This window comes from Paramisgurnus dabryanus, chromosome 7, assembly GCF_030506205.2.
Source record: "Paramisgurnus dabryanus chromosome 7, PD_genome_1.1, whole genome shotgun sequence".
NCBI lineage: Eukaryota > Metazoa > Chordata > Actinopteri > Cypriniformes > Cobitidae > Paramisgurnus > Paramisgurnus dabryanus.
This window is the reverse complement of record NC_133343.1, coordinates 8,416,389-8,443,761: the sequence shown is the minus strand read 5'-3', so window position 1 is coordinate 8,443,761 and position 27,373 is coordinate 8,416,389. Positions and strand designations below refer to the sequence as shown.

Below are 27,373 nucleotides of genomic sequence, written 5' to 3'. Positions count from 1 at the left end.
GGTATTTTAGACTTAAAGCCCTGTTTTCAGATTGTTTATGATGAAATAGAACGGTTTTGACAGAAATTTCGACATTTGCGGCTGCCCTGAGAATTTTCGCGTGTTTGTGTTTCACCTCACACCTCTACAATGGGTTTAATGGTGCACTGGAACAATCCTTCCTAAAATGCATTAAACTTTCGTTTACAAAGACGTGAAACTCACCGAGTGGTCAGGGGTGTTCATTGGTATGCTCACACAAAAATCGCTCCAAAAGACGCATTCCAACAGGTTTTATCGTAGTTTTTTCCAACTCCATTGACTTGTATTAGTTGTGCTGTGAGGTACGGTATTACTCCGCGCCGGGAACTTTGTTTCTATTCTTGCAATTGGCAAAGGCGGCTTAGCGCCACCACCTGGGCTGGAGTCTTTATTATTCAAGCTCTAAGCGGAAGAATGTACGGGTGTGAGGCGTTTGGAAAAATAGGTCCACAAGTTAACAACAAATGCTAAAACAGCTGTTGGAAAGCATCTTTTGCAGCGATTTTTGTGTGAGCATATCAGTGAACACCCCTGACCACTCGGTGAGTTTCACGTCTTTGTAAACGAAAGTTTAATGCATTTTAGGAAGGATTGTTCCAGTGCACCATTAAACCCATTGTAGAGGTCTGAGCTGAAACACAAACACGCGAAAATTCTCAGGGCAGCCGTAAATGTAGAAATTTCAGTCAAAACCGTTCTATTTCACCATAAACAATCTGAAAACAGGGCTTTAAGTCTAAAATACCGAACTTGTCCTTTAATATCCTAATGATTTATGGCATAAAAATCAATCATTTGACCCATACAATGTATTTTTGGCTATTGCTACAAATATACCTGTGTTACTTATGACTGGTTTGTGGTCCAGGGTCACATATTTTATCCCCTTCACTTACCCGACCCCTTAACCAACATTAACTCTTACAGGAAACTTTCTGCTATTTAAAATTTTCAAAAGGTATCATTCTGGTAGATTTATAAGCTTTTTTCCTCATGGGGACCAAAAAACCACAAGGTTAAAAAATTACTGGTATACCTATCTAAGCAGGAACAACACTGTAGGGATTTCCAGGTACGCACGCACACACGCACGCACGCACGCACGCACGCACACACACACACACACACACACACATTCTGGTTTCCATGTTTTTTGGGGACATTCAATAGACGTAATGCATTTTATACCATACAAACTGTATATATTCTATTCCCTTCCCCTAACCCAAACTCTAACTCCAACCATCACAGAAAACTTTCTGATACTTCAGATTTTCAAGAAACATCATTCTGTTTGGTTTATAAGTTTGTTTCCTCATGGGGATCTAAAAATGTCCCCACCAGGTCACAAAAAAACCAGGGCTTAAAAACGAAAAAAATTATCAATCGTTTCACTCCGAGCAGAATCGATATTTTAACGTTTCCGTTTTTGCGTTCCTCATTGAACATTTACGTTCCGAAAACGGTTTACTTAGAAAAAATACCGGTTAATAACGTTATTTTAATTCAGGCTATACTTTAACAAATGCATGCATCCAGACTAATTTTCACACAAAAATAATAACATAACACATGATATAACTAAACTTCAACATTTCATTAATTGTTAAAACCACAAAAGAAATATCTGCATTCATTTTAAGTATAAACAGCTGAAAAAACGACCCGTTTTCAACCATGTCTTTTTCTGGTTGAAACCGCAGCATACTCTGCTGGATGTTTATGTTAAATGTGCCTCTGTAAGTTACCTCAGTGATTCCCGGCTACTGTACTTCTCCCCCACATCCTTCAATATTGCAGACAGACTTGTTAAGACAGCTTGTCGTAAGAAAAATAATAACGAAAAGGAATTTCTTGGTGGCAACCCATCTAAAAAGTTATAAGTCCCCTGGCTTTTTTGAGTTACAGTTTGCATCTTCATATTTCCAAGCAAGTTTTAACTTAAACATACCTCTGAACATTTGATGGGTAGCTTTGTGGTTATTTAAGACAAATGCTATCGGGCCGGAGACTCGATGACTGCTGCGCGGGCATTTCACTCACGCTATGTGTCAAAGTCACTCACGCTTGATGCGTCAAAGTCACGTGTTGTACTGTTCAAATCATGATTGGTCACTGATAAGTACAATATTAAAGAAAACGATAAAATAACGTTATTAACCGGTTAATGGTAATTTTAAATAAACGTTTCTGTTCAGAACGATTAAAATTGATTTTGTTTTCGTTTTCGTTTTTGTTCCTGTTAAAATTTCGTTCGTTTCCGGTTTTCGTTTTCGTTCCTTGAACCGGTTCAGAGCCCTGAAAAAAACTGGTATTCCTATCTTTGTTGGGACAATTGGTCCCCACAACGTGATAATTAACAAACACACAGAGAGAGAGAGAGAGAGAGAGAGAGAGAGAGAGAGAGAGAGAGAGAGAGAGAGAGAGAGAGAGAGAGAGAGAGAATCAAACAAATAACGAAATGAACTTTCATGAAGTGCAGGACAATGTCATCAGTATCTCCTGGAATCAGATCATGCCATCCATTGTTTGAAAACATGTTAACTAAACCAGCATAATCCATAGACTCCGGGTTGGCTTTGGTGCTTTATCCTTCCCTGTTCAAGCTGGAAGCCATTTTTTTTTTAGCAGTGGCACAGAAACCTGCGTCGATGTCCCTTAAACAACACAGAATCAGTCTGAGTGCCCCGAAGAATAAGGAATAAATTTAAAGTCTTGAGGCGAGAAATTCCTGCACAGAGCTCCACTGCAATCCGGGAGGAAAATGCTCACACGATTTTAATATTCCTTAGAAAAACAGTACTTTCTCCAGTGAAAAACATAAACTGATAATCCCATCCGTAAAAGGAGCTGTTTAATATCAGGAATGAGTGTAATGCTCCTCAATGTCCATGTAGACGGCAGAAATTCAGATGTATTTCTAGTAGGCTTAAGCTCCATTCAGTACACATGTCGGTTGTCCTCATCCATAAGGTCTCTCACATGTACAGGTTGTCTGATCTGAGAATGGTGGTCTCCAGATTGTGAAAGCTCTTGCCGTTCAGCGTGTCCATGTGGCTGTCAATGCTGTAACAACGATGAACTTCCGTCATGGAGGAAGCGGTGTAGGATGCAGAACGCAACGCATCCGTGTTCGCAAAAGTGCTGCCAAACTGGATTCTGTACTGGTTCCAATGCCTTCTTAACACACTTTGCACCTACAGGATAAATCAATGAATGTACATTCAAACATTAGGTATAACTACTTGAAATGACACTTAAAAGGGCAAATATTATGCAAAATTCACGTTTGGACATAAATGTGTGTCCAAAGCAGTCTCAAGCTGTTTTAAATCTCTTGTTAATGTGACATCACACTGATAAAGCCTGAAAATAGTCCCCTTGGTAACTTTCAATAGCAGAGGACTATTTTCGGGCACGGCGTAATATCATTGCGCCCTTCTGCAACCATGTTACGGCAGCAAAGTCCTTGATTATGAGAGTATAGTGCTTAGCCATATCTGCTTAGAAAATTGCAACTTTTAATTTTCTGTCAGCCTTAGTACACAATGTAACCACAGAAGAGTCAAGTTTTAAATAGGAAAAATATCTAAACTCTTTGATTATTTTTTAGCACGATGCTAATGGTCTAATCAGATTAAATGGATTGTGCTAAGCTATGCTAAAAGTGGTACCGCCAGACCCAGAGATCGGCTGAATGGATTCCAAAACTGTAAAAATCAAATGTTTCATTCTAGGGGAGCTGGAAAATGAGCATATTTTCAAAAAAAGTGGAGTGTCCCTTTAACCTAGATTTTACAGACATGGTCACATACTATGAAATAAAGTTGGTCAAGCATTACTTACCTCACTATTAAAAAAGCAAAATATAGTGGCTACCAAGAGGCCCTGTAGAAAACAAACAGAGCATTTAATTAAAAAAAATGTTTTCATAAAACTGAGATTAAATACTGTCCTTTTTTAAAAATTATTAATTGCTCTTATTTCCTGAAGATTATCAGTATGTAGCACCAATGTAGCATTGCAACATCGCACTGTAACTGCCTTCAACATCAATACCTGGTAATGCATCAGTATGTTTATCGTGTGCATAAATATCTCATAGGCAAGCCGTCCTTCGGGTTTGTATGGCAGAAGTAAATGCTGAATGCCCAGCAGAGGTACCAGGATGAGGGTGGCCCTCACAGCCCTCATGTACAGACTGGATTCTGCCTGATGGGTCACCTTCAGCTTGGTGATCAGCACTCTCACAATGTTTAAAAGGAAGAAGAGATTGATCTAAAGACAGCGGACAGAAATAAACAAGAGTAAAATCTATTAACGCCATACTACATTTATTATGAATCAAGATAAAAGGGATCAAATTCTTTATCAAATCAGTTATGCATTTACATTACATTTGACATTTTTTTTTCATTTAGCAGACACTTTTGTCCAAAGCGACTTGAGGTAAACAATAGAAGCAATTATGGCAACACAAGAACAGCAATACATAAGTGCACTGGAAATAGTCTCATCAAGTCCAACACATTATACACAGCCAAGGGTTTGTTAGTAATTTTTTTTAAATTCATTTCTGAATCAGCAATGATTAATTTGTTTCCTATAGATCTTATAAGGCCACCCCAGGTAACTCCCTAAAATCCCCATTAGGAGGATGGCCTGGCTCTGGTTCAGAACCATTTTTAATAACGCCCCATGATGTATGTTGCCTGGATGGATTTACAGCCAAAGCCCACAGTAATGAATACATATTCTATCTGAAAAAAGTACAGATAAAGTTACTAATACACAAAACCTGACTTCAGAAGTCTGTCCAAGTGTGTGCTCGATAATGAGTATTTTACTAATGACATCTGATCAGATGTGACCCGCACCCATACAACAAAGGAAAATAATAAATTGATTATAACGACTGCTTGGTTGTTGTTAAAGAGAGAAATTGGGAACACATTGCCGACGAATGATTGATTGAAAGATATTATTTGAAATATATTATAGAAACAAAGAGAAAGAGAGGTGCGAGTACAAAAAACACACCGAACAGACTTACCAACAGTGCTGCACAAATGGGCCCGTGGATAATGTAGAGCAGAGCCGTGTTTGAACTTATCCAACAGCTGCGGAGCAAAAGTTTAAAAAGTAGTTGGTCTTTCCCCGTGTTTATACAATACAAAGAAAAAATTCACTCTTGTTGGTTGGGGGGGCAATAGGGTGGCTAGTGTCTTATTTGGGGGGGCAATGGCCCCCTGCCCAACCCCTTGGAGGTGCCACTGTACAGCACTAAACACACATTACCTACTTTTGTCATTAAAGAGCACCTATTTCATCGCTAAAAACAACGCTATTTTGTGTATTTGGTATAATACTATGGGCCCTATCTTGCACCCAGCGCAATTGACTTTGTCAGTGACGCATGTATCATTCGTATTTTGCACCGGCGCACAGCGGGTTTTTCCCTCCACAGACGCACGTCGGCAAACTAGGGAATGAACTTGCGCTCCCTGGGCGGTTCAGCGCAAAAAAGAGGCGTGTTCCGGCGCAAACCATCCCTGATGCTATTTTGCAGTTTCAAAAAACAATTGCGCCACTGACCAGAAAAAAAAAGTTAAAAGTCAGTGGCGCGTTGCGCGTTGTTCATTATGCTATTTTAAGGGCGCATGCTTGACCATAATGTATAACGTGCACAACGCGCATACACGTTGCATCTAATCTACACAGATGCAACAGTTATTTTTGCAAATCATAAATTGTTACACTAAAAAATATTAATACACGAGATGAGGGGAATCATAGTGGTGAGCATTGTGGTGATAGTTTTTATTCATTGTGTGGCTGCGTTAAAAAATTCTCATGCAAATAACGATTAAAATATTTTCATAAGTTTGTTGTGTGGCTGTATTTTGTTTATTTTATGTAAATAATAATTAAAATGTTTTCATAAGAAACCTTAATGTATATGAACTTGATTTGTAAGAGTACTTTGGGGTTGGACCTTGCTTGCGTTTCTTGGGTCCGATTTCAAAGCCCCCAAACCCTTTCAGCGATGTCCTCTGCTGGCGTCTGTGTAGAGGCAGATCCACCTCCTGTTCGTTACACGGCGTGCCCGATTTATGCTGGCAAGCTTGGGATTCCCCCGTCTCCTGACATCATTGTAGCGCTTGGCGCAACGATGGGGATGCCAGCTGATGAGACTGTGGCTATTTCCTCACGCCTGTTTAACCTACGCTGATTTGGGCGGGTTTCTCCCATCCCCATACAAAACAACTTCTCTGTCTTTGACTGCTCTTACAAGAACGTCGGTCTCCTCGGCTGTGAACCCCTCCTGGCGTGCGCCTGGTAAATCCGTCATAATAATAGCAACTCCCCATGGAACTTGCGCCCTTGCGTTTAAAGGGAATGTTGGATAGCGTTCTGATTGGTTTATTTGACGTTACGCCCAAACCGCACCTATGAATAATGAACCTACTTCAGACCAACCCCTTATTGAGTTATTTCTCACGCCGGGAAAATAGCAACAGCGCCCAAGATCCGCCCACAAACTCACTTGCGCGTTGCGCTTCACACTTGCGTTTCAGATCGTTAAAATAGGGCCCTATGTGTTTGTGTGGTTTATGGTTAAAAAAACACAGTATTTTCCACATACCATACATTTTTGTAGCTCCAGATTTTACTCTCTTCCTGAAACGCATGGATTTGAAAAGCTCTGTGTCCCTGATTGGCCAGCTAATTTGTACGTTGTGATTGGGCGGAAACGTGACGCTCCTTACCATGTTTGAAAGATTTGTTTGCTAACAGGAGTAAACTTAGAGGCTGCGAGTCCCAAGCGGGACGAATTATGATAATGTCGTTCTTGTTTATGTCACCAATCCCAGGAAGTAAACTGTTGCCTACAATCCGTGTGTTTGTTGTAGTCCTAGAAAAGAGATTTACGTTTGAGACGATAACTCGCGTCATCGTTTACTTTGGGGTTTGTACCTTTTGCATATCGTTAACATCTACTAATACACACTTACACACCAAAGGGAATAAAAAAACGTGAATTGGACAATAGGTGCTCTTTAATAATATAGCTATGACTACTTTGATGCTCCTAATCTCTAAATGAAATATTAGTCTTTAATGATTTAAGAATTTATGAGACCAACCAGACAGTATCACAGATGTTTAGTGACATCACATATATGATTTTACAAACTGTTCACCAAAGTTGGGGTCCTAACAGTCAAACAATGCAAACTTTTTATTTCAGTTATATGTTTTCTGTTACTCACTTGTCATTGTAGTAATAACTCCTGGCTATTGCATGAATAAATGCTGGTATTAATGGGAAACCTGAAAAACATTCAAACGGATTTACAAATTAACATCGGTCAAACCGTTTATAACATTTGGAGCTTTGTAGAAGTATTTTAAGAGACGTACCCCATCCTAAAAGGTAATACCACATGAGATGCTGTTTCTCAGCAAAGACTGCCACTACAATGAGTGTGTGCAGGTAAATGCCTTCACACAACATCCAGAAGTAGTTACAGCCCAGAAGATAATGATGGATGAACACAGACACCTTACAGCTGACCTAAAAGAAAACACATATTCATATATAAACTAAAAATAAACCTTATTTACTTTCTACATAATGTATTGCTAGCATCTTTTTAACTGGCATCTTATACTTCATCTCTTTTCGCAGTTGATTTTGCAATGAAACTCACACTTTTTACCACGTTTTAAATTTTGGATTCAAGTTAGTTTCTGTTTGGATTACAAAGCACAAAAAATACATCCTATGAAAGGGAACAGAGTCTCTTAATGTTTTATATACTCACTGGGTTTGCTTTTGATACTTCTTGGTTGTTGGCAACACACGACAGATAGACGATAGTTATTATGGAGTTCAGCACAAAGGAAAAGAAGAGATTCTTATGGAGAGTTATCCTTTGGCAACTTAAGCTTCTGTATAAGGAAACAATATGATACGTCAGATGACAAAAACAGTATGATACGAGAGATATTGTAGTGTTAATACACAATAACCTGGTTTCACAGACAAGGCTTAGCTAAAGGCCTTAGTTAAATTAAGATGTTTAAGCATCATTTTTCTTAGAAAAGACGTTGCAGGTTTTTATCTTGAGACAAATCAATTGCGCTGGCATTTTTTAGATTTTAAGATCTGCCACTGCGAGATATTTTCAGTTGAGACAACATGTGTTTAACCTAGGACTAGCCTTAAGCCATATCTGTAAAACCGGGGGAATATATTTAACATGACTTACTTAAAATAGAAAAATATCCCGAGAGAAATGAACAAAGATATCAGGGACAATCCATGACCGATCATAGCCAAGTAGTAGAGATTAATTGTTGTCTAGAAATAAAAAAAGATAAAAAAGAAATAAATTACATATTACAGTACATTTTTAAAACTATATAAACATTAACTATTGGTTAAGAATTACATTGATATTAGACTCATTTTTTCTTATATTTGTACAATATGTGTGTAAAGTTCAATTTATACTTCTGCGTTGAGTGTACCGCATAGCCTACACATAGACACGCAGCCCAAAGTATAATAAACGTAAGCACCCCTTTGAACGCACAGCCTTGCAAAGCATAGTATATTTGACTTGTACGTGTAAGCAGACGTTTGACGCATGCGCATTGTGACAAAATGCAATGCATCTCCTGGGCTACATACTACATTCCTCTGTACGCGCATGTGCTACTACACGTAAAAAGTTTGTGTGGTTACAAAAATACAGTGCAAGCTCACTCTACTTATGACCTAGTTTGTGCCATGTGCGCTGTACGTGGACTAGGGCTGCAACAAACGATTATTTTGATAGTCGATTAACCTAGCGATTATTAGAACGATTAATCGACTAATCATTGATTATTTCAACGACTAATCAGTATGTTTTGAACGATTATTTAGCTTTTTCAATTAGTTTAATTATTATCACTATCCCGACTCCTCAACTCGATCAGGAAATTCTATGAAAAATAAATCATCACATCACTGTAATTATATTGGTAACACTTTATGAAAAGGGTCCATAAACCATAATGAACTGATCTAAATTTATTCTTACTTAAATATAAGGTAATGCTGAGTTAAGTCATGTACAAATCATAAACTAATGAGAGTCATCATTAACTAGAACAAGAATCATGACTCAACACATCAATTCATTGTTTATTAATACATTAACTAACAACTAAATAAAATGACATGTTGAACTTAATGATGACTCTTCGTTAGTTTATGATTAGTAACTTACATGCATTAACTCATCATTATTTTTTTATTTTTATTTTAGTTCAGGCTGAAGTAAAAATAAGTTCATTATGATTAATGAACCCTTATTTTAAAGTGTAACCATTATATTATAACTGTTAATATTATTACTATTAGCAGTACTGCATTCTCATTTATCTAATAGAAATTTACCGTAGTTAACGTAGCTCCAGCAGGGGAACACTTAAGTAACCTCCACCGGATCCACTTGCGCCAGGATATTTCCTCTTTAAACATTGTGCAAGGCAAGTTATGTCTTTTATGTATTAAATACGACAGCATTCTTGGTTTGAAGTTTTGTGAAACTTTCTTCTGATTTGCTTGCATTCCGCCATAATTTGCGCTGTGTTTTCATCTATCTTCTTCTATCGCAAATTTGTAAGGGTTGCATTACACTCTAGCGCTGCAGCGTCATACCGGTCAAATCACGACATTGCAGGCCCCTACATTAGGTTAAGTGAAATCAAACGACTACTAAAGATATTTGTCGACCAATTTGTCCAATTTTTTAAAGTAGATCTTACCTTCTTGTGATCATTAGATATTTTTGTACATCCCGTATAATTTGTCCATGTCCTGTTACTATCCGGGTGAACAAACCATTTACTTGAATTGGTGCAAATCTTTGTTGCCATTTCTGGAAAAAAAACACAATTTGGAAATTAGTAATAATTAGTAATACCAGTTACATTTATTCACTGAAAGTTTGAAATGTTTAAACGTGTGTTGTTCTTACCTGAGGTGTCAAAGTTATCATAATAGTCTGGACAGTGCTGGGCTGATGTATACCCTCGTTCTATTTCTTCCCAACACATCCACCCATCCCAGGTCCGTTTACACATGGAACCATCTGCAATGAAGCTATTTACAGTTAGGAGCAAACCAAGAGTCTTATCTTATACTTCAACTGTTGGATTTGGAGTCTTAGGCCACTCTCTAGTCTACAAAATAAAACAATTCTTGCATCACAATGCCCGGGTGATTCTCATGAAACCATTGAAACACCACGGCACTAATGATTTTAGCTATAAAATGTGTAATATAGTAATATTAAAAAGCATCAGAATTAACACAATACTGTGTTCTACCTTGCACAATGTGTGATTTCAACATAAGAATTTATAATTTGTCAATTTAATCTCATTTTCTGCTGAAATTCTCATTACCGCAATGTGTCCGGCTGTGTTTGAACATGCGTTATGTTGTAATTTAATCAAATTAACACAAAAATATTTAGAAAAAAAATAAATGGATGTTTTGCTAGACTACTTTAGATGACAGAAAAAATATTTACTGAATATTCATGTATAATAATAATGAAGAAAAATTAGGAAAATGATGTGTCCATGCCTGATGTTCTCATCCTCCGCAACACTTTTTGAGAACAGTTTAAGCACACATACAGAATTTTAATAAAGTTTGATTTTAAGTGACCAAGCACATGGACCAGTTACTTCAAGATGGCTACCAGGTAAGATCATTTTTTTACAGTTAATTTGAAATATTGTCTTGTCAGAATGCTTACACGACATTTTGATTATCATTACCGCAACAGATGCTTAGTAAATGTTAATTTAATTAATAGAAGCATAATACTTTGATTTTAAATGCATGTGCAGAATCTCCAAATTATGTTCTTTCAGGTTTGTCAGGTCATCTTGAAAATATGACAGTGTTGATGTTTTCTGACTGTTGCGGTAATGAGATTTTTTAGGACAAATTTTTTAAATTATGTTACAAAAAGTGTTAAATGATAAGTAAAAGTGTTTAAATTAATGTTCCCATTTACTCCAGACTTTGTTTTTCAATGTCTGGTGGGAAAAAAGTAAATTTAGGCAATTTTTACATTTTCATGCTTGACATTTTTAAAACCAAGTTTTTGTGAGAATCACCCGCCCATTGCCATTACCAAATCACCTCAACGCCCAATGTAAAACGGATTGTGCCAAGATCGTGTAGTCTCAACCTGGCATTACATTGCAATACACTACATTTTACATTTTTCAGCTACTGTTATTGTTAAGCATTACAAAGAATTGACACAGTACCGTAACGGTTATAAAAATCTGTTTGCAACCCCTGGCCAACTGAGATTTGAGTCTCACACACAGCCATAAGTCTTAAATCAATGGCCAGACAGCTAAAGCTTGTTGAAATGGGACACACCCCATAGATTAGTTCCATTCGATCGTCAGCTGTCAAGAGTCTTCCCACAAGTAGCTGGATGATGTGGCGTCACCTTCACCTGTGGTTCCGGCCCTATGTCCTCTAATGCTCCCTTAAATCATGTTGAATATAAACTGCCCTTTAGGGTGCAATTTTGCAATTGTCATGACTATAAACCTCAAACAATAACAAAGCCCTAAAAGTTTGTCTACTAAAACAAGAAAAAGTAAGTTTGTCAAGATAAAACATACTGCATGCTGAAACAGCCCTTGTATGTGTTTAATATGAATGTACAAAAATCAAGCCAGACTCAGAACTCAATGTTATGTCACGGTCACAAAAGACTTGTCATTCCCCTTACTTTCCAGGGTTCCCACACTTTAGTTTACTTCAAATTCAAAGACCTTTCAAGGACTTTCCAGGTCCAATACTCTCAAATTCAAGGACTAAATGTGGGGACACATTTCAAGTTAGAGCAAGGTTACATCGTGTTACCTTTTAAGATACATTGTTACAGTTCCCTTTCGCGGGAACTCGCTCTGAGTGACACTTTGGGGACGCCTCCAGGGGTAAGTGCCTCTGAATGTGTATATCCAATTCAACCAATGGTGAGGCTTAACAACAAAGACAGGGTGACGCGGGAGCCAGGAAGTATATCACTATCTGAAATATTGCCAGAGACGGCGTGGGAAGTATGGCAAGGAAGACGCAGCGTCTCGTTCCCTTCTCAGGACAACAGTTACATACGTAACCCGAGACGTTTTCATGTGTCAAACACAACTATGCAAAAAAGCATTTTGGTAAGAATCAACATTTGCATACAGAAGATATAAGCATTTAAAGCGAACAGTTTAGCACATGTGCTTATAAAGTCAAGAATTTTTATGATATTATCCTATCCTACACTACACAGGGAACAATATGGATTTTTTTGCATAAAATAGATTCATGCACTTTCAATGACCTGTATCTATGTAAGTATATTTTCAAAAACTTTCCAGGACCTTGAATTCCCCCCCCCCAGATTCACAAACTTTCAAGCATTTCAAGGACCCGTGGGAACCCTGACTTTCATACTCAAACTCTGACCTGCGAATACATATCAAATGAGGACGTGTGACCAATTGGATATTGACACGTCTTTTTCAGGAAAAAAGATGGAGGAATCATTTATAGTAGCCTTGTCAAACAATTCGAAAAATCTGGTTATTGTTGTTGTCTATATGTTTATGTCTATATGTCTATGCGGTGTTTTAAATATGTTTTAAGACAAGCCATGTGGAAATTCATCATTCAACAATATTGTTAGGTATTTTCCCCATAAAATTGGAGACAGTCTCATTCCCAAGGTTTAAAATCGCCTTGGTTTCCAACTGCCGAATGCAGCATCTATTTACATATATATCTATGGCCCAAAGTGGTGTGAAAGAGTGGAGGCAGGGACTACTTTGCACATTCATATCTAGGGTCCTAATGTATATATGTAATATATTCATAGAATGAGGTTTTTTAACAAGTTTTAGGAAGAGTCAAAACATAGTTGGAATATAAAACATCATCATACACACAATATAGTTATTTGGGCATTTTAAAGGAATAGTCTACCCTTTTGCCATATTAAACTATGTTATTACCTCAACTTAGATGAATTAATACATATCTATCTTTTTTCAATGCGTGCACTGTACAGCTCGTCGTGAATGTGTTAGCATTTAGCCTAGACCCATACATTCCTATGGTACCAAACAGGGAAGCAACCAAACACTTCCGTGTTTTCCCTATTTAAAGGCACACCGCAGAACTTTTTGGCCACTAGGGGGCACTAGACATGTATTTTTCATGCCTAGCGCCCCTAGAGGCCACAAGCGCCGCAGCACTGTCGCAAAGGAAAAGAACTGGCCAACCTTAAAACTAAACTAAAAACTAAACCTTTAAAACGCTAAACGATCAACATTTTGAGGCATCAGGGAGAAACGCAGTCATGTTACAACTGTCTGATGAGGAACTCGTGGCAGAAGCCATTTCTCAATCTGAAGGTTGCAGCCTCCAGATGTCGTATTTCTAAGCTGCATACGTCATCAATACTGTCTTATTTCAGAATATTAACAATTATAAAGTTGACTATTATACTTAGTTAATCGTACATTGTTGCAGTATGCTTATGACTTGCGAATGTAATGCTCAGTTTACCTTAATAAACCAGGCTTGATGACGTATTTTTTTGACCTCCGGAGGCTGCAGCCTTCCAATTGAGAAACGACCAGAAGTATTTCCTTGCCTTTTTCGAAACAAATATTTTGTTGCATCGTCCCTCTCTCCCTCGCCACCAGGATTTTCCGCAATGGCGCTCGTTTTTTCTCTCTTTGTGTGAAAATTGTCGCTCCAAATCCAAGTAAACCGATGTGTTTAGGTCTGCCCCTTTGTAATACGTCACGCGAGTGACAGCTGAATGCAGCAAATGAGGAAGAGAGAAGAGAGAAACACTCGGATCTGATTGGTGAATGAATAGGGTTTGGTTTAACACTGTGTGAGTTTGAGCAAGTTTGACTGCTATAGCATCCTGGATTGTAATGTAAATACATAGACAGTAAAAGAAAGGTAAAACCGTGAACACGTGAATGTAGTATCTGAAAACAGGGAACTATATGCAAGATAATCGCCGTCATTTATAAATATGATCGCATTTATGTACGAATCAAGATCGTGAGTTTATATAAAAAATTGCCTTAAAGGGGAATCGAACCCAGGTCGCCCGTGTCACAGGTCCGTGACACTTACACAGTGTCACATAATAGAAGATGCTCTCTACACTCCTGAAGTAGCCTTCAGCAAAATTCACGTAAAAAAAAATTGTGTTGAGGAAGTGGAGGAAGTGACGTATGGCGTAAAGCGGTCGAATTTTGTAATTTTTTTTGTGCTTTGGTTACTACCCGAAACCCTAAGTTTTAAAGTATGAGTAAAAGCGATACAGACCCTGTCAGGCTATGGTAGACATGTCATTCAACCTATTTAAAGTCGATGTACTATCACAAGGGTCTTGAAAATGTATTATGAAGGTTGAAAACCTACATGGTGTCGCTTTAAAGACTGTTACATGAGGAGTTATACCAGTAAGTATGGTGCCACAAAATAAAACTTTTTTTTGGTACTATAGGAATGAATGTGGCTAGACTAAATGTTAAAACATTCAGAACGCGCTGTACAGTGCACGCATTGAAAAAATATAGGTATGTATTAATTCGTCTAGGTTGAGGTAATAACATAGTTTAATATGGCAAAAGGGTAGACTAATCCTTTAAGAATAATTCTAAACCAATGTAATTATTAGTGGTGGCTAATGACTTCTTTTTCAAGGGCGCACAATGCAAAGCTCATACAAACATGTATTAGCTCGTCATGTGTGTGGCTCCTCATGTCAAAATATGTGTTCGGCGCGTCATGTGAACCTATGTGCATCATGCGTCATGTCAAAATACATGCCTGCTGCAGACGCTTTGAAGGGGTTTATGATAAAAGAGATGCTCGTGTTTGCTAGATACTCACTTAATGTCATGTGTAATCAAAGTTTAGTGGTAAGTTATTATCTTGCGAGTATTTTGTGAACGTGAGCGTCTCTTTTATCATAAACCCTTTTCGATGCGTGTGTAGCAGGCACGTATTTTGACATGATGCATATATGTTCACATGATGCACCAAACAAATATTTTGACATGACGAGCCAAACACGACACTCTGAACACATTGAATTTGCGCCCCTTCGGAAGAGTGTTTAACTTAAACAGAAACTATGGAAATACAAGTCTCTTACCTGTTCTGTTGTGATTGGTGTCTTTCATAATCCTCTGGTAACATTCAAACTGAGCAGTCAAAATATTGTGACGAGTAAAATCTATATCATGATGGGCCTTTTGCGCCGTACCTTCAGTGCTATTCTCTGAGAGGACCACCACAAACTGTTCAAAAGTATCAAGAAAATAAAACTGGATCAATAAACACATTAGCATCGCTTTATAACATTTTACAATATTTTAAACATGACAAATTTATTCATTTGGCAAATGCTTTTATCCAAAACAATTCACGGCATTCAGGTTATACATGCAGGTATTCCCTGGAATTCAAACCCATGACCTTAGCAGTGCTAACGCTATGATCTGCCAGTTGAGTTACACCATTACATAATTGCATAAATGGTGTTAATAAACGTGTCACATGTAAAACTTCTATAAGAGTGCACAATTACGAGAGCCTTTAAATAGCAGTCCCTCACCTCTGTCCCATGACAGTTTTTGCAGCATCCCTCCACCACCCCATCACCTCACTCTCATCTAGTTTCATTTATCCCAGTTAAAGAAGGGGGAAGTAATCTGGGTTAGGGCTAAAATTCCGAGTTTGGAGCCCTCCCCTCGGACAGCACGGCAAATATTATTTTTTTCTCATTCCCTATCGATTACATGTTAATGTGAACTCGTGAATTGTGCATACGATGGACATTTTACTATCCTGTGAAGCTACGAGAGCTGAGGAGCCACCAAATAAAAAGGTTAATACAATAAAAATGTCAGAAATTAAATTTTAAAGTGATTTATGCAAATACATTTTTCCTGATTTAATTGTACTTGTTAAACAACACATTATGTTAAATGGTCGCAGTTGTTCTCTTAAAGGTATAGCGGAGGATTTTCTCGAATTTTAGAAAAGAACCGCCTTCTCCACTTTTTAAAAAAATGCAATTGCGCAACACTCCTGATTGACAAAAAGGAGGACCAATAGTCTTGATGATCCACCCGGAAAAAGAAAATCCTCCGCAATACCTTTAACGTCATACAGTAGGTCAAAGGACATACGGGTCATACATGACAATGAAAACATATGGATACAGTATGTACGAAAATGTATTTATACTGCACCCAAAAATACTATATAAACATACAAATATACTGTTGAAACAATAAAGCAGAAGGTATTTCATCTAATCCCCTAACAGAGTACACAAATTTTGCTTCGAAATAACTTATTTTTTAATTGTTATTTACTGAGTGGAATTAATTAAACCTTTTCATAACAATTACTTAAAGCGAGAACACTTTACAATAAGGTTGTATTTGTTAACATTAGTAAATGTATAAGCTAACAAAAACTAACAATATCTACTCTGGGCCGGATCCGCTCCGGATCTGTGCCGAAGTCAGCAGCTCTGGCGCTGATCCGGTGCGGATCCGGCCCAGAGTCGTCTGCTGTCTGGGTATGTTTCCATCCCACTGCTTTTATGACATCAGAAACGAGATGCCAAATTTCTAAATAAAAATCCCTTAATTCGCAAAAAAGTTTTTATGCTTGCTTGAAGTGATTTTGTTTTGTGCGAAAAGGAGTTAATGCAAATAATTGGAGATGAAAACTCATATGCCAAAAAAATTCTGATGTAGCAAACATTAAACACACATGACTGATCGTCTGCTTCAGCTGATGACATGACCTGGCATGTTTTATGAAGCAACTGTAAAAGTTTAAAACAATGGGTACATGAGTGAGAAACGAATGCGAAGCTCGTCACAACATGTATTTAGCCCGTCATGTGTGTTGTTGTCATTTCAAAATATGTGTTTGGCACGTCATGTGAACCATGTGCATCATGCGTCTTATCAAAATAAGTTCCTGCTGTAGAAGCATCTAAAGGGTTTATGATACGTTCTGGCTCGCGTTTGCTAGATACTCGCTTAATCTCCTGTGTAATCAGAGTTTAGTGTTAAGTGAGTGTCTTGCAAGTATTTTGTAAACATGAGCGGCTCTTTTATCATAAACCGCCTCGATGTATGTGCAGGAGGCTTTGCGATTTGCAGGCCCCGACGTGCTTCCGTACAGAGCCCTTTAGGGGACATGGTGGTGGACAATATTTGGGATGAGAGGGAAAAAAATTTTAACAGCTTTTGCGTTCCCCCGAGAAGCTTTTTGCGTTCTCTCGCAAAACTTTTGCGTTCCCCGAGAAACTTTGCGTTCTCTCTCAAAATTTTTGCGTTCCCCGAGAAAACTTTTGCGTTCGTTCGCAAAAAGAGCCTATGTTTTCGCGAGAAACCACGGCGCTTCACAGCATCACCTGAGGCAGTTAATTGATGTCAGCTGTTTAGATATGATATATAACTACTGTTTTTAAGAGTTATAAAAAGTTTCTCGGGGGAACGCAAAAAGTTTCTCAGGGGAACACAAAAGTTTTGCGAGAGAACGCAAAAAGCTTCTTGGGAGAACGCAAAAGCTATAAAAAAATATCCCTCTCATCCCAAATATTATCCACCACCATGTCCCCTCGCGGTCTCCGTACTTCCGAGCAGATTCAGAAGCTCTTAACGCACAACGCACCACAGGAAAATCTGTTAAGATAATCGGTGCAACAATGAAGACGATCAAGACTCTACCTAGGATTGTTGTAATTTGTGTAACAAATTATGATATCTGAATATAAAAAAAAACATTTTCATTCACATATATGTCTCCATTTGTGCAAATCAATACACATTCATTTAAATTCTGAATTTCACATCTCAAGACATTTGAAAGTGATAAGCACGCAATGCATACTCGAAATGTGACCTCTGCATTTAACCCATCCCAGTGAGTAGGGAACACACGCACTGCAAGTTGTGAACACACACACACACACCCGGAGCAGTGGGCAGCTAAACCAGCATCCAGGGAGCAATTAGGGTAAAGTACCTTGCCCAAGGGCACCATAGTGGCAAGCCGCCAGCTGGTTACAAGCCCGACTCTCTAACCACTTGGGTACAACTGCCCCTCTTGTTCACAGATAAATGTCTATGAGTCTAATTTTAAACCATATAACAACTTTTGATTTTAAAAATATATCAGTAAATGAACTAATATTAATAAATGCTGTAGACGTATTGTTCATTGTTAGTTCATGTAATCTAGGGATGCACCATACTGGTATCGGGTATCGGCCTCGATACCACATTTTCTAAAGTACTCGTACTCGCTAAAAGTCCCCCGATACCTGGAATCGATACCACGGTCTGAGAAATGTCTATGTTTGAGCGGCGTGTAAGGGGTTAATGCCTCTTGTGTTGTCCAAAGAGGCAGAGTTTACAACAAACTGGAAAAATAGTCCTTTGTTTTTTTGTTAAATTATATGACTAAAGCTGTTACCTGTAAATTTAAATCATGTTTTTTTATTAAGTACTCGGTATCGGTATCGGCAAGTACTTAAATGCAAGTAGTCGTACTCGTACTCGTATTCCAAAAAGTGGTATCGGTGCATCCCTAATGTAATCTAATGCAGTAACTTGTAAACAAATGCAACCTTATTTTAAAATGTTACCCTAAAAACATATTGAAAAGCTCAAAAAGTTGTAAGTCTGATATAAATGTTGTACAATAACAAACACAAACAACTAAAATACCTCAGAGGTGGTGGACAGTAAGAAAAACGAGGTAATCCAACATCTAAACATGGTTCCTTTTCTTGGTCTTTTCATATCCAAATAAAATGAATGTTTCACCTGAAAGAAAGCAGATATAATATGAAGTATTATTGTACATATTAAGAACAATCGTGATGAATTAACAGATAAACAGATCTTTATAAAGAAAGCAAGGACCCTTAGCTTGCATTTATGTTACATTTCATCCAAAGCATTATAAAGCGCACATTTTATCAGTATGTGTTATGTTTGTTATGTTTTCTTGGGGATCAAACTCATGAATCTTTTGCACTGTTAATGCATTGCTCTATCAGTCTAGCTATATGGTTTAGGTTTACTTGTTTAGCCAACCTAATCCATCAGACTAGTGTTGTTTTCAGGAGGGTGTAACAGCATAATTTGGAGACAAGTGGAAAGAAATCAAAGCCTCTTTTTCAGATAAACCACAAATATTACATTGTTCGCTGTGGTTGTTTTGGCTCAAGAATAACATCATCAGTTTCAAAGCTGAGGAAGCGCTAATATAGCCACAATAAAGTTGTTGGTAAAAAAAAAGAAATCACTATTTTTACATGCTAATGTTTAATGACATCCTGGACTACAGACTTATTATTCACAGCCCCGGTTTATTCTTTTTATGGCGTTCCATGTGGAACCATCAGAGCATTCCAAAACATCTTTAACATCTGCCTCGATTCTGTTGTTATTTCCTTTTTAAATCAATACCTGTCGGTACCGACCATGGCCAAGGGCTGAAACGACATGTGATTCTTTTGTTCGGCCTCCAAACATTTCCTGCTTGGATGGGGACAGAAACCACATGACTAGACTCATGTGTGGAAAATTATCCATTTGGTTTTGTCTTTAGTCTGGGAATCAACATGCTTCCAAGTCAATTAATGTACATGTGCTTTTATTTATAACTTCCATTTGGATAGGAAATATTTTCTCAAAGCAAAATGTCAATAATGCTTTTGAAGAAATTTTAGGAGCAACTTATAATAATGTCACATTTTGGTTTATAAACAATACTAAATGTACTGTATATTAGAAAGAGTGGCTAAGCATTCTTAAAAATCTCATTTAATTCACACTATCCCAGTCTGAAGCATCACAAAGTTTAGGTTTGGACAGATTAAATGTTTGTAGACATGAAAGAGACACAGTGATGTCATACAGGGTTCCCAAAAAACTAGTTATGAATAGAGATGCACCAATCGACAGGTGAGAGACCGGCATTGGCCGATTTTATACCCAGACTGGTAAACGTCTGGTCAGTCTCATGACTATGAGACTGTTTATCCCCTTGGAGGTGTTACTCATAATCAGAAGCTAACTGGACCAAGCTAACATGCGAAATCATCCAGATCAGGGGTGTGTTTCTACTACGATGATGTAATTCACTGCTTGACTACCATACTACAAAGCATCATTGGAAAATTTATGATGTGTTCACAACTGCTCCCCAAATTTGTAGCAGTTTTTTCCTACTTCCATTGGTTACACCACATTGTTCTGGGTTTAGCAATATCAGAACTTAAAAATAATAAACTTAGGATCAGGGGATCACTTTGGTATTTTTCCTCTGTTGTTTTGTACATGTGATGCCCTTGTACATCATGCACTCTTAGAACGAATGTGTTAAAATCAACACATCTGCGTTGTCCCAGAATCCACCCATCTCTGTGTTATTATTGAAACAACACAAAATCAACACAAAATGACACATAATGTGTTAAAATTACACATAATGTGTTAAAAGCTTAATGCACAACATGAACACATCCTTTCTGTATATTGTTTACTTTGAACAAGAGTATTAGCTATTTAGGTTCACTCATCATACTTTGTTTCTAACCAAGTGAAGAGAAAAGTTCCAATCACAACTTAGTGAAACTTTTCCTAAAGTCTTCTTTTCCTTCCTGGTTTAAGGAAAACACCACATCACAGAACAATGCTGATACGGTAACTGGAGCTTTTTGGAGCGATTGACTATTTTTGTCAGACCCTATAGACCAGTGGTTCTGAAACTGGGGGCCGGGGACCCCAGGGGGGCCGTGAGATGGTGCCAGGGGGGCCCCAGTTTTATGACATTTTATAAAATAAGTAAATGTATCATGAATTCTGTGCAATTAAACCTAAAAAAAATAAGGCTTCTAACCAACAGCACTACTTTCTATCATTTAATATGTTTTGTTTAATTAAAAGTTGAGTTTTAGAACAGTTTTTTGTCATACATTTTCTTTGGGGGGGCCGCGAAGGAATGTGCCGTACACAAGGGGGGCCGTACGCTAAAAAAGTTTGAGAACCACTGCTATAGACAATCCCTACACTTTAATCAAATTGGCTGTGCAAGTCATTTCAGCCTACTATTTTTGTTATTTCTTTATTCTTCACACAATTCCAGCATCTATGGTTAATAACCATTGGTTATATTTATGGCGAAAACTGGTTCAATTTACAGTATAGACAAGTTGATCCACACACAGGTTGGGGGAGGGCAATTTGGTATTGACCTAAGTTGGATGTTTTTGGCCTGTGGGAGAAAACCCATGCGGACAGGGAAAACACGAAAACTCAACACAGAAAGACCACCTGACCTAGCCGGGGCATTGAACTGGGGATGTTCTTGCATTGAGGCAACAGTGCTACCCACTGTGTCGCTGAGTTTCAAATGAAGTCATAAAAACAAGTTGAAATTGCTTAACTTAATCTAATAAATTAAAGTGTAGTGAAAGTTTAAAATACTCTGCCTTATTGTGTGTCCAATGTTTCTCCTATGTTCTTCCCTATTCAGTTGCAATGCTGGGTACAGAACCGATTACCCCAAATGGTGTAAACCACTATTCATTAATTTTTCTTTTGTTTTAGGTCATCAGCAGTCATGTTATCATCAAACCTTGATAGAATTCCAATAATTCTACATTCTACAACATACAGCCATGGAAACAAAACTAGCCCTTAAAGGAACAATATATAGGATTTCACCACTAGGGGTCAAATTTTCATAACAATAACAAAGGCGAAGTTTAATGACGTTATGAAGGAGAGTGGAATGATACTTCCGCATTTGTTCACACGTGGTGCCAGTTTCTGCAAGCGGAAACCAAGGATTGCATGGATATTACTTCATTGATAGGTAGGGTGGCCATTCGTGCCAGTTCCGCCGGACACCTCCCGAACATGTTTTCGGGTTCGTTCTCCGGAAGTCGCGTTGGTCGACCACACACGTCATCAAGGTTTATTATTTCGGGTTTAATTTCAGAAAAACAACCGTTACATTTCAAGGTAAGAATGAAACAACAATGATTCTATGTCTTAAAAGAAATAAATCTTCATTTTCTAATGTATTTTAACTGAAATGTGAGAACCTCGATGACGTATGCGGTCGAGCAACGCGACTTCCGGAGAACGAACCCGAAAACATGTTCGGGACGTGTCCGGCGGAACTGGCACGAATGGCCACCCTATTGAAAGGTGACAAGGGACGAAACACACAATTGGTTTGTTGAGCTCATTAAGCCTTTAACTTCATAGACCAGTGCATCCAACCATGAGAAAAGGTATTTAAGGTGGCCTAATGAAAGTTGTTGTTCTCTTTGACTCTCCTTTGAAGAGTGGCAACATGGAGGCCTCAAAAAACTCTCAAATGACATGAAAACAAAGACTGTTCAACATTATATTTTAGGCGATGGCTATGAAAAGTAATCTCAGAGAAATAAGCTGCCAACGTCTACTGTGAGGAACATAGTGAGGAAATTGAAGACCACAGGCACAGTTCTTGTTAAGGCCAGAACTGGCAGGCCACGTAAAATATTGGAGAGGCAAAGGCGAAGAATGGTGAGAACGGTCAAAAACTGCCTACAGACCACCTCATCAAAAACCAACAACATCCACTTGAGGCAGATGGTGTCACTGTGAATCGTTCAACAATTTAGCGCACTTTGATGCGAACAAAGCCTTTTCTGCACACACACCACAAACAGAGTCGCTTGAGGTATGCAAACGCACATTTGGACAAGACAGGTGCTGTGGACTGATGAAACAAAAATTGAGTTATTTGGTCATAACAAGGGGCGTTAAGCATGGCGACAAAAGAACACAACTTTCCAAAAAAAAAAAAACACTTGCTACCCACAGTAAAATTTGGTGGAGGTTCCATCATGCTGTGGTGCTGTGTGGCCAGTGGCGTTACTGGGAATCTGGTTAAAGTTAGGGGTTGCATGGATTCCACTCAATTTGAGCAGATTCTTGAGAATAATGTTGAGGAATCAGTCACAAAGTTGAACATTTCAACAAGACAACGACCCAAAACACTGCTCAAAATCTACTCAGACATTTATGCAGAGAACCAAATTCATTCTGATATGTCCTGGAATGGCCATCCCAGTCCCCAGACTTGAATATCATTGAACATCTGTAGTGTGATTTAAAGTGGGCTGTCTATGCTCAGCAACCATCAAACTTAACTGAACTGGAGATGTTTTGTAAGGAGGGATGGTCCAAAGTACATTCATCCAGAATCCAGACACTCATTGCAGGCTATAGGAAATGTCTAGAGGCTGTTATTTCTCTACTAAATATTGATGTGATTTTGGCGACTTCCATGAAAACGGAAACACAATGTATGTAGATAAAAACGGCTCATTCTAAGGTAATAAAAACATAACATGTCTTTATAAACCAATAAAAAATATAGTTATGCATATTATACTTTATTTCTGATCCTCATAAAAGTTATGCACCTTTAGGATATAAGCTATGGTTCTAATCTACTGTGTGTTAACACTACATTTCTAAATCTAAAAATACTATTATTCTTTCTACACATTGTATAATAATTAGTTTACATACTATTTTGCCCAATCATGTAACTGCACATTTATATTACCACCAAGATAGCAGGGTGGACTATAGCAAACATGACAAAGTGCTATCAAAGCTTAGGAGGAGGAAGTAAACTGTAAGTCAATCCAAGCTATGAAATATTAGCACCAAATAACACCATGAGCCAAACATTCTCTAAATATTTGCATGTCACAATGTAAAAATGTTCATCTTCTTTAGAAACTCCAATAACAGACCTTGAAAGCCCTTATTGTAACTTTAAAAGTGTATAAAACAGCTATAAATCTTTCACCATTTAGGTGTTGACAGCAGGCATAAATCATTTGATAAATGCAATTCTAATAGGAATGTGAACGCAAACTGTTTTCCTGGGCACTGGAAGATTGGACTATTCCCAGTACTTGGTGGAAAAACAGAGGGAGATGATAACATTTTGCCCTTCCTGTAAAAACTGAAGGAGTGGATATAGATGTTACATTCCTAGAGACCTCCTCTCATACTCAAAATCTACCCTGCCCCATGTCTCTCTTTTTCTCCACATTTCTCCTCTCTTGTCACTCAATTTCTTTTTTTTAACAAATATTTGTACATGCTGAAGCAATTGTAGAATAGCTGCATACAGACAGATCTGAATGAAAATATAAAACATCTTTAAAGAAAAGAATTACAAAAGTACAGAGTAAAGTCAAAAAGTAACTTTCTTTCTTTCTGGGATGGTCGCAAAATGCCCCGGTTCAGATCTTAAATCAAGAAGCCCCTGTCAGCCACTGAGGGTTACAGTAGTTTAACTCATGTCTGTTTAGGGAACACCCATGGATATCACACTAAATGTTTCCACTCTTTACTCATTAAAATTTATCTTAAAGAGACATCGCAATGCTCAGTTGTATACTGAAATCAACAGATATGAGAAAACTCAACTAAACAGACATTTTGTATCATTCAGTAAAATAGCTATAATCTTAATTGTCTGTCCTGCATGTTTCAAAGTTTGTCACAGTTTGTTTTTCAAATGCACATTAAACTGTATCACACAAGCGGGATTTCTAGCTATGGTCCTGATCGCAGTCATAGTAATATTCACTACAAAAGCATTACTGGAAAAAAAATTCACGAAAACCAACACAACCAACATCAACATCTGACTGACTATACTTTTAAAAATTAAGGTTCTATGATCCTTACAAAGGTTCCTGACAAAGGCTATGATTCAATAAAGAACCTGTTGCACAAAAAACAATTGTTACAATGCAGTTAAATAGTTCTTCTATGCCATCGCTGTGGGGAAACCTTTGTAGTACCCTTATTTTTAACAGACACAAGATGAGTGCTCCCAATGCTGTTATACTAAATATCAGCACTCTTAAAACACACATACTGTAAAAAAAGAAGATCTCAACTTAAAAAGGTATGTTACCTGGTTGCCTTAAAATTTTGAGTTAATTCGACTAAAAATTATTAGTTGACACAACATATTGTGCAATACTTTTTTAAGTTGAACCAACAAATCTTTTTTACAGTGCATCAACCAAAGCTGAAAAGTAAAAAAAATGAATAAAAAATCTTCTGCAATATACGGCATATATTTACTATTCTACGTCTAATTTGGTAAAAATAATACCTGAACTTTAAAAATATTTTATATTGTATAAACCTCAAACATTTCATTTAATGTTTCATTTAAACCAGCTAAAGTCATCTTTTTTGTAATTTACAGTTTTCTGCATAAAATCATTGTACATAATGTAAAGAACAGTTGAAATTTTTCAACTATATTTTGTACACAGTAAAAAAGCAGCATTTTTGTCAAATCAACATATATTTTAATGCTAGTTTAGTTAACTAGTTTTAATAAGTTATTTCAACTATTCACAGGTCAAAACTTAAAATAGTATATTGAATTGACTTGCAAAACCAAGTTGTTTTAACTTCATGCTGATTTTTTACAGTGAACAACTTATATGTAGTTATAATTACTCATCTCTAGCCAAGATAAATAATAGTAAGTTGAAATAACTTGTAAATCTGAGTTAATTCAACAAAAAATTAAAGGCAGCAAAGATTTTTTACAGTAATATTGACAAAGTGAAATCAATGATTGACAAATTTCATAATTGAATTATAAGAATTTCGCCTGGATTTCATAAACAGAGTCAAATTTCACCAGAAATTTCTAAAACCTGCGTTCTTAAAGGGATAGTTCACCCCAAAATGAAAATTCTGTCATAATTTTCTCATCCTCATGTTGTTTTAAACCTGTATGAATTTATTTTTTTCTGATGAACACAAAATAAGATATTTTGATAAATGAGGGTTAGCACACAGCTAATTGTAACCTTTGACTTACATAGTAGGAAAAACAAATATGATGGAATTCAGGGGGTAGAGTCAACTGTGTGGTTACCATCATTTATCAAAATATCTTCTTCATCATTTATCACAATACTTCCATAATATTTGTTTTCCTACTGTGGAAGTCATTTATCAAAATATCTTCTTCATCATTTATCACAATACTTCCATAATATTTGTTTTCCTACTGTGGAAGTCAATTATCAAAATATCTTCTTTTGTGTTTATCAGAAAAACGAAATTCATACAGGTTTAGAACAACGTGAGGATGTGAAAATTATGATAGACTTGTGAACTATCCCTTTAATATGTACTTCTTCATTTATAGGTTTCAAATCAATATCAAGACATATATAAAAATACTCAATATTAACAGAGCTTTTTATTAACTTTTTTGTTCAGTTACAAGATATCTCTGTTACTGTCTATTAAAGTAGCAAAACTTTTTTGAAATGAAGAAAAAAAAATCAGTTTACTATTAAGTTCAAGCAATTCTGATTAGAAATAGCCCTAAATGTGTAACTGAATCATTTTAAAACGACGTTTTAAAATCCTCACTGATAAAAAGGCAAAATACACACGACTTATGTATAATGCGAAGTGATACAAAGCATTGTCTTAACACATAAACTGTGAGCTATGACATGGCAGCATGAAGTTTGCTCAAGCTTTTTAATTCATTGCGCAATGAGTAAAAAGAAAATCTCAGGAAAACAAAAGTTTGTCGTAAAATAAAACCGACAAGTTGACATGTGTTGAATAATGTCTTCCTTACCTCGTTTGCTCGGTTCTCCGCTGTGTAAAGTGTAGTGTATACTGAGAGATGTGTTGTAGGATGAGCTGCTGGGGCCCCTAGCAGAGCGGTGTGCGCGTGTGTGTGTGGGGGGGGGTTTCCTGTGACATCACACAACACATCTCATGTGAGTGTCCCGTTACATATCTACGGAGAGTTTTATAGTCCTCGCGTACACGATAAAGTCTTGTGGTGTGTTCGACTGCATGTAGCGCTGCGCACACCGACCGGCTTATGATATCAAAATACCGCGAGAGCGAATCGAAAACACACCTCTCGCGGTACGTGATGTCATACACCGATCGGTCTGCGCAAAACGCATCTTTTGATTAGAGTTGATAATCATTTTTGTTTTTATACAGGCTATCTAATCTTGTGTATATTAAAAATTATAATAAAACACGCGCACTGAGACTGCTGTATGTCAATTTACCATACATAATAGAAATAAGAAAGAAC

General features: G+C 37.3%; 1 protein-coding gene across 1 annotated transcript; it reads right to left on the bottom strand.

Annotated features, from left to right (window-relative positions):
- Window positions 1-730: 730 nt before the first annotated feature.
- calcrlb (calcitonin receptor-like b) lies at window positions 731-27,166 on the bottom strand. The gene is made up of 13 exons (XM_065240215.2): window positions 26,897-27,166; window positions 18,901-18,999; window positions 15,297-15,441; window positions 10,059-10,172; window positions 9,847-9,959; window positions 8,298-8,389; window positions 7,851-7,977; window positions 7,447-7,600; window positions 7,296-7,356; window positions 5,075-5,141; window positions 4,081-4,299; window positions 3,868-3,909; window positions 731-3,218 (listed from the first exon to the last, which is right to left on the bottom strand). The coding sequence occupies exons 2-13, from the start codon at window positions 18,973-18,975 to the stop codon at window positions 3,000-3,002; spliced, it is 1,428 nt and encodes a 475-aa protein (XP_065096287.1). The 5' UTR covers window positions 18,976-18,999; window positions 26,897-27,166; the 3' UTR covers window positions 731-2,999.
- Window positions 27,167-27,373: the final 207 nt, after the last annotated feature.